Source organism: Poecilia formosa, unplaced genomic scaffold (assembly GCF_000485575.1).
Source record: "Poecilia formosa unplaced genomic scaffold, Poecilia_formosa-5.1.2 Scaffold480, whole genome shotgun sequence".
NCBI classification, from domain to species: Eukaryota; Metazoa; Chordata; class Actinopteri; order Cyprinodontiformes; family Poeciliidae; genus Poecilia; species Poecilia formosa.
The window spans coordinates 191,452-199,507 of NW_006800419.1; the positions used below are offsets into that span (position 1 = coordinate 191,452).

General features: G+C 50.1%; 1 protein-coding gene across 4 annotated transcripts in view; it reads right to left on the reverse strand.

The window, feature by feature from the left end:
- xrn2 (5'-3' exoribonuclease 2) overlaps nt 1-8,056 on the reverse strand; it is a 17,707-nt gene that overhangs the window by 1,127 nt on the left and 8,524 nt on the right. The window contains exons 19-30 of one of the 4 annotated variants that reach the window (XM_016664335.1): nt 5,929-6,036; nt 5,759-5,848; nt 5,622-5,694; nt 5,432-5,515; nt 4,850-4,947; nt 4,697-4,776; nt 4,560-4,616; nt 4,144-4,212; nt 3,847-3,975; nt 3,071-3,192; nt 1,357-1,423; nt 1,123-1,128 (exon numbers count right to left, since the gene is read on the reverse strand). In XM_016664335.1, coding sequence (XP_016519821.1) covers nt 1,123-1,128; nt 1,357-1,423; nt 3,071-3,192; nt 3,847-3,975; nt 4,144-4,212; nt 4,560-4,616; nt 4,697-4,776; nt 4,850-4,947; nt 5,432-5,515; nt 5,622-5,694; nt 5,759-5,848; nt 5,929-6,036 — 983 coding nt within the window. Of the gene's footprint in view, nt 1-1,121; nt 1,153-1,352; nt 1,424-3,070; nt 3,193-3,846; nt 3,976-4,143; nt 4,213-4,559; nt 4,617-4,696; nt 4,777-4,849; nt 4,948-5,431; nt 5,516-5,621; nt 5,695-5,758; nt 5,849-5,928; nt 6,037-8,056 lie in introns of those variants that run through there. The other 3 variants (XM_007578450.2, XM_007578448.2, XM_016664337.1) reach the window with 3 other exon arrangements.

The window sequence follows — 8,056 nt, forward strand, 5'->3', positions numbered from 1 at the left end:
CGCTTAACTCCTGATAGCTTCGGCTAGCTCCGGTTAACTCCTGATAGCTTCGGCTAGTTCCGGTTAACTCCTGATAGCTTCGGCTAGCTCCGGTTAACTCCTGATAGCTTCGGCTAGTTCCGGTTAACTCCTGATAGCTTCGGCTAGCTCCGGTTAACTCCTGATAGCTTCGGCTAGCTACAGAACTTCGGCTAACTCACTCGTTAGCTCCGGTCATGTCCGGTAAGTGGACTTGTTCTGGTCGAACAGAACCGGATCCTACAGCAGGGAGCACTGCAGTTTAGATCTCGTCACTCTGCAGGTCAGAGGTCAACATCTCATTACCGGCCGGTGTGTCACATTGCAAGGAAATCCAGAGTAACGGGAACAACTTAACGTTAATATGTCAACTGAATCAGGAATAAATAATCTGCTTTTATTTCACTTAAAAGGAAAACCTGGATTTCTCTGGAGGCGGTTTAGTTTCACTGCAAAAACAACATTTTACCAAATATTTCTGCAGTTTCAGTGAAAGGCCAATGAAGGCAGGAGCTAGCGTAGCTAAATTATTCACTGATGTTGATAAAACGCTCTAGTTCCACTGGCAGAACGCTTCAGTTACAACATGGAAAAATGTTTTCTCAGTGAAATAATCCGTCTTTTTAAAACGATACAAAGGATCAAATCAGCTCCTCTGTCTGCAGAAACGAGTTCAGAAACCACAAAATTGGTTCGTTGTTTTTGCAACGAATTTGTTGATTCTGAAGGAAACTTTTCCAGCTTCCTTCCTGAAACCAATGTTTTCCGATCCTGAATATGGAGAGTTTTTATAAAAACATTCCTGAATCTGGGAATTTCAATGAAACGCAGAGCAGCTGAACTTCCTGTTTGGTTCTGGAGTTCTGGCTCAGATCGGCGCAGCTTCCACAGCGTCCGGCCGGATAATGAAGACGCTCCCATCCCTCATTACTGAACCATGTCACACTCAGAGCGGCGTTCCGATCGGAGCGCCGCTCCCTAATCCCCACTCAGAGTTCCTGAGAGGCTTAAGGAAACCGCTCAGCCTCCGGGAATGAGGAGCGACCCGGATCGACCCGGGGCGACGGGAAGCTGCGTCCAGGAGCCGGATCAGGACTGGAGAGCTGCTGCAGCATTAGTCATGAAGCTGCACACCTGTAGGCAGGAATACCGACGGGAATACCGGGAACGCCAGAGTTTTACAGGAAAAACAAAAATACCTGGAAAATTATTCAGTTTTAACAGTTAAACTGAAACATTCCCTGGAAAAACAAACGGCTCCCATCACTCAGGACAGTAAAACAGTTTGCTGGGTTGAAGTGATTCGGATCAGAACCAGGACCGGAGTGTTGGACTCACCTGGGGAACGGCGGCGGAACGCTGCTGAAGGATGGCGGCGGACGCTGCGGCGCATTCTGCCTGGAATCTGCAGGGAACAGAACAGAATCAGGACCGGTTCTGGTTCTGGAACCAGAATCAGGACCGGTTCCAGGAATATTTGGGTTTTATTGTAAGAACATTCCCAACATTCAGTTTGACTGTAGAAACATTTGGAACCGTCGGCCGTTGGGTTTTCAGAGTGGCTCGGGCCGGGCCGGGCCGGGTCCGGTGGGGGGTTGGGTCCGGAACGCTGCATTAACATTCTCCAGTTGGGAAAACGAGGGATGCATTCAGCAGGCGGCATTGTGGACGCCTCAAGTACCTGGGCTTCGTCGCTGCAGCGATTCACAAAGAACCGGTTGCCACGGCGACAACCAGCTGCAGCAGGCCCGTTTGTTAACAGGAGAGGGGGGGAAAAAGGGGGCCAAGGGCCAAGGGCGGGGGGGGGGGGGGGGGTTAAGCGGGTCAGAGGGACCAGGAGCTGCTCATTGAAGGTCCAGACCTGAACACTGTTAGAACCTTCCAGAACCAGGGAACCCGAGCTTCACACAGAACCAGAACTCTGAGGCTCGGTCTTTCCTGGTGGGATCAGAACCATCAACCTGCAGCTCAGGAATCATCGCTCCATGACAATCCAGATTCATCAAGCTCCTGCTAGCATGCTAACATCTACTGATCAGTGTTAGCACGCTAACTCAGAGTAATGGGTGCTAGCATGCTAACTGTGATCGATCAGCTGAACTCTTCCATGTTGGCCAGGCCTCCCATCTGAGCTGTGGATCTCTGTAGATCCTCCAGAGATCAAGCTGTGATGTCATCACAGCTTTCTACCAATCAGGCAGCCAGGTTTGAAGTGAAGTAAAGTGGGAGCAAGCCGCACATTTCAGATTTTAATAATAAAAGTTGCTGAATCCATGAATCGTTTCCAACGTTCTGGAATTGGTTGGTCAGTTTATCAGGCTGATGGGTGTGTGTGGGGGTGTGTGTGGGGGTGTGTGTGGGGTCAAGCAGCAGCCCTTTCTCTCTCTCTGGTTGATCTCCAGCAGCAGAGCTGAAGTGGACCACCCACCCGCCCAGTCAGTCAGTCAGTCCAATTATGAGGCCGTTCTATGAGGACTGCTGTCAGTCTCCGTAATTAGCATCCACCCTCAGCAGCTGCAGCCCGCTAATGGCGGCTAGCGGGCCGCTGCAGAGGTTCTGCTGAGAGGATGAAGCCGTCAGTATCTAACCTGTGGTCTGGAGCGTCTGGAGGCAAACGGAGCCTCCAGACGGCTCCAGCGCTGGAGCCACTGGAGGAGCTGCTCCAGCGGCTCCTCCAGCGTTTCCATCAGTTATTGATCAACTGATTGATAACTGGATGCCAACAGATTATTTTCCAGAATGTGAACCAGCTGAAGCTCAGATTAGAGGAGTTCTGCTAGAATTGACAGGCCAAGAAGTTTTATCCTTATTGGAAAATATTTAATTATTGTTCAGTTTGTCTTCATTCCCACTCAGTGGTTTGCACTTTCAGAAAACGGCCTATACAAAGTCTCTGTAAATGCTGTGTCACTTCCTGTCTCATCACATTCCCATCAGCTTCCCGAGGAAGGTGCTGCCCCCTAGTGGAGCGCAGTGGTAATAGCTCGGCAGACGGCGGTTGGGTCTGGTGCGTCAGAGGTCAGAGGTCGGGTCAGAGGCGGCGGGGTCTTACGCTGGAAGTGCTGCTGGCCGCTGCTGTGGGCGTGGCGGCTGTAGCTCCCCTGGTGGTAGCTGCTGGGCGGTGCAGCGTTGCTGTACTGACCTCTGAACTGCTGGGCTCTGGGCAGGCTGTGGCTGCAGGGGACAAACCAGTAAAACCAGTAAACCACTGAGCTCTACTCACTCTCCAACTGGACTCTACTGGTTCTCCCCCCCCTCCCCCTAATTGCTGACTAATTATCTCCCAAACAGAAACGTCCAGATGTTCAATTATTCCCATTTCCCTGATGATAATTCCAGCCTGCTGCAGACTGCAATCACAGCTGGCTGATGGGGGCCGTGCCCCGCCAGCCGGGGGGGCAGCGGCGCATCAGGCACGCTGATGCGCAGCACAGCTGATGCAGGTTCTGCTGGTTTTCATTTCATCTGTAACTCAGAAATTGAAGCTGCAAAATTTAACTTTCATAAATTATTTTTACACATTTGTTCAAATGATCACCAGATCATCACATGGAAGTATTATCCCAGTCCTCCCAGTTCCAACCACAGAAACACACCAGTCAATCAACCAATCAGAGCCAGGAGGAGGGTCTTAGCGCTGTCAATCACATCCATGTACCTGCTGCTACACTACAGCTAGTTCACAACGGAGCCTGTATGAATGCTAATGCTGGTTAGCATAGCTAGTTTTCCTGTAACCATTAGCACATTTAGCAGCTTGTCCATGAGGATGATTGTCAGCACTAAGTCCCTCCTCTGTCCCACTGCTCTGAGTGTTGCCATGGTTACCCCAATGCCCGGAAGCCGGCCTGGTCCAGGTGGGCCTGCTGCCTGTTGGGGTTGAACCCCAGCTGGGGCCTCCAGGGGCCCCGGGCCCCCCGCTCATAGTCCTCTGGTTTCAGCACCTTGCTGGGCATCCTGGAACAGATAAACTGGTTAAACTGGTGCCGTATGCCTTCATTTCTACAAAATCCCACAAGGATCTGAATGAAATGTGAAACGTCTGTTTCCAGATAATCCTGGAGCTTCCAGTAAAACCAGCAGCAGAAAGAAGAACCACTGGTTCCTGGAGGGAAACGTTCTCACTTGGCTCCCGGCAGCAGAACCGCTTTGAACACGAAGCCTTCAGCAAACTGGGGATCCCTGAACTTCACACTGGCAGGAAGAGAAACAAGAGTTCTCAGGACTTCTGCTACGAATGAATGAATGAATGAATGGATGAAGGCAGACGCAGACAACAGGAAAATCAACGGTTCAGTTTAACAGAAAAATGATCCAATTGGTCTGAAGGAGCCAAACCAGCAGAGCTTCAACGGTGGCCCCCCGGGGCCAAACACGCTGCAAATTTAGTCAAAAATAAATAAAACCTTAGATTTTAATTTGTTCATAAAAAACTAATTGATTACCTTATTAATTTGTATTTGTTAGTATTTAACTTGCACTTATTTTATTAAAAAGTTTAGTTAAATACAAGAACAATAATTTTTTTAACATGGACTCACTTGATGGCGCTGTTGACTGAAATGTCTCTGAGCAGAGGAACGGGCGACTTCACCGTCCTGAGGAGCACAAACAGAACCAGCTCGTTTCTGGGTCCGGTTCCAGCAGAACTCGGGGAAAAGCCCGCTAAGGTTCTTACTCGTCTGGAAGGATGGGGTCTTCGTCCAGGTTCAGCGTTCCCTGGATGCCGTGGCAGAGCTCCGCTGGAACCAGCGCCTCCTGGAAGAAACGCAGAGCTGCTGTACCACCAGAAACCCCAGAACAACAGAGGTTCTGGTTCTGGTTCTGGTACCTCCCGGGTCTCTGAGCGGTACAGCTCATGGATGAAGTCGAACAGTGGGTGGGATCTGCCCAGGAACAAGACGTCGCTGCCCAGACTGTTCCTCCGCACTGCAACACAAAGAGAGGCAGGTTCTGGACGGGTCTGAGGCAGCAGAACCCGGACTTTTTGAACAAAGTTGCTGTATTTGCAGCTCGTTGCGTTTCCAGGTTGCAAGACGTCCTGAAAGTTGCAGCTTTACGCTTTCATGAAATGTTTGTTCACTGCATCCCATAATGCAACACAGTCTGCTGCAGGAGACCGTTTGGGTCCAGCTGGAGCAGGTGCATCATTTCCCACCACTAGAGGTCGCCTTAACCCCACTAAACACCGAGACAACCCGAGGCAAGCCCTTCCCCTCCAGGCGAGCCCTTCCCCTCCAGGTGAGCCCTTCCCCCTCAGGCGAGCCCTTCCCCCCCAGGCGAGCCCTTCCCCCCCAGGCGAGCCCTTCCCCCCCAGGTGAGCCCTTCCCCTCCAGGCGAGCCCTTCCCCCTCAGGCGAGCCCTTCCCCCCCAGGTGAGTCCTTCCTCTCCCGGTACGGTGACCTGGTCTCACCTTCGTCGGGTGTCAGGTCGGGGTAAACGTCGGCCAGAGCCGCCCTCAGTCGGCGCTCATCCACAAATGGCAGCAGGGCCACACCTGGAAGCAGGAACAAGACGGATGGGAGGAAAAAATACCATCTGCTGAAAGTTGTGCTATGATGTCATAATGATGTCATCAGCATGCTGACAGGAAGTGGTCTCACCCTGCCAGGCATACTTCTTCCCGTTCAGGTCGATGGCAAAGTCGTCAGGGTAAAAGTCAATGATGGAAGAATCCTGCAGCACAGCAGCGGGTCAAACAGGTAACTTCCTGCGCATCACTTCCTGCTGGCCAACTCACCGCGCTCATCATCAAGTTCCTCCATGTGGGCGGCAGGAAATTCCCACTGGCGGCAGGAAACACTCCCATCAGCTGCTCCAGAGGCTTGAACTGAACAGAACAGCAGAGCGGGTCAGAACCAGACCGGCGGACGGTTCCGACCCAACCTGATAAACTCAGATCCTCCTCACCGGTTTGGTGTCCTTCTCGAACTCCGAGAACATTTTCTGGATGTCTCTGAAGTCGGAGGCGAACGGAGCGTAGTGGAATGGGAAGAACCACTTCCAGGAGGCGCAGCCCTGCAGGAGGGAACGGGTCAGAACCAGAACCAGGCCTGGCACAGGTTCTGATCCAGGAACAGCACCGGTTTAAGAAAACCAAATAAATTTCCCGGAAGCATAAAAATGTTTATTCTAAAATAAATCAGGAAGGAATAAACAATAATCTGGATTAAATTATTTTAGAAAGTAATCAGGAAACTGATAAGAATGTCGAATCAACAGAACCCAGATCAACCAATCAGAAGCTGCGTTGATGAAAGGCTTTTTGACTTCCATTTATTCCCAGGAATAATCCCAGTAATCCCAGCCGGTCTTCATTAGCGGTGCCGTCGCTTTAAGAACCCGACCCGATCTCCATCTGAACAAATCAACCTCAGCAAAACGGCCGCCTTCGCATCAAAGCGACCCAACAGAACCAACCAGAACCAGAATCAATGAATGAGTTTCATCCATAGATCTGATCACTCTATAAATCAGATCCATAAATAAACAAATTTTATTCATAACTAATTAAAACATAATTTCAAGTTAAAATGTGATGGAAATTTTTTAATTAATTTAGAATAATCGTTCTAAAAATTTAAATATTAGATCAGTGGTTCTTAACCTGGGTCCGATCGAACCCCAGGGGTTCGGCGGAGCCTCTGCCGCGGAGGTAAAGACACACTGTGTAAAGTCGTGATGACGCGCCGCTTTGCTGCAGAGGATCACGTTACATTGCTGAGCCAATCAGAGCTGAGGAGGAGCACTAATTGAAGGAGCTCCACTCTCAGCAGGGATTTGAACTTGTGTCTTTAATTACTTCAGCAAAACTCAGTTTTTACCAAATTCTATATCTTCTAAATCTGCTCCTTAGTCGCATCTTTTCGGGGTTGGTACTGCCTCTAGTGGCGTGGGGGTGGTAACACAACTAATATTACATTACTAAATCAGAATACCGCAAAGTCTTGTGTGTGTGTGTGTGTGTGTGTGTGTGTGTGTGTGTGTGTGTGGGGGGGGTTGGAATAAGAAGGGTTCGGTGAATGCGCAAAAGAAACTGGGGGTTTCGGTACCTCAAAAAATGTTAAGAATCACTGTATTAGAGTAACTAGTAAAAAGATCTATAAATATCAGTAAAAATGTTTAAATAAACTATCAAACATCTTTCACGTCATCAGATTTTAAATAAAAACTTGAGAAAAAATTTAAAACAACTAAAAGAAATTATTGCTAAAAAAAAATGAAGATTAAACGAATTGGCCAGTTATGGAGCCGTTTCCATAGCAACCAGCCGGAGGATTTAAACGCCTCAGAGTGGTTCTGACCCAGAGCCCAGGTTTGGTTCTGATTCGTTTCAGTCTCCTTGCTCAGACGGTTCTGCTGCCGGCGCCGCCGGGTCCTCTGAGGTTTGGGTTGGCCGAGTTGTGTCTGATCATAATCTGCAGCAGTAGAGGACAGGCACGTCCCCGTCCACCGGGGGGCGCCGGACCCTTCAGAACCGACCCCTGGGACCGCAGGCAGGCAGAGAGCAGAACCGGGCCGGGTCGATCCGTCCAGGATGAACCTCAGAGGGCCGGCGCTGCAGCGTTAGCACCACTCCTGCTCCCACTCACATTCAGAAAGAGCAGAACCGGACCGGACCAGGCCGGGTCAACACAGGAGTTCATCAGATGCATCAGAGATTAAGAAGGAGCTCTGGAGTCAAAGGTCACACTCCAACCAGGGCCAGGTCGCTGCAGCCCGTCCCATCTGGATGGGCTCTGTTGGGAGGAACCAACCGGAAAACCAGCGCTCCCAGTTTGGACCAGCAGGATCCTGTTGTTTCATCTGGGTGCTTCAACATCTACAAGGAGAACCGGGCCAGAACCGGACCGGAACTGGAGCGGTCCAGACAGAACTTCCGCCGATCTGGGAGTTTTAGTGATTTATTTGGAACATTTTGGTTACGGATCAGTTATCCTGAATAATCCTGTTTCTTTGATTGCATCAGAACTAAGAATTCCCACCATTTCTAGTCTTAAACGCTACAGCATTAATCACAAAGACTAGCTATGCTAAC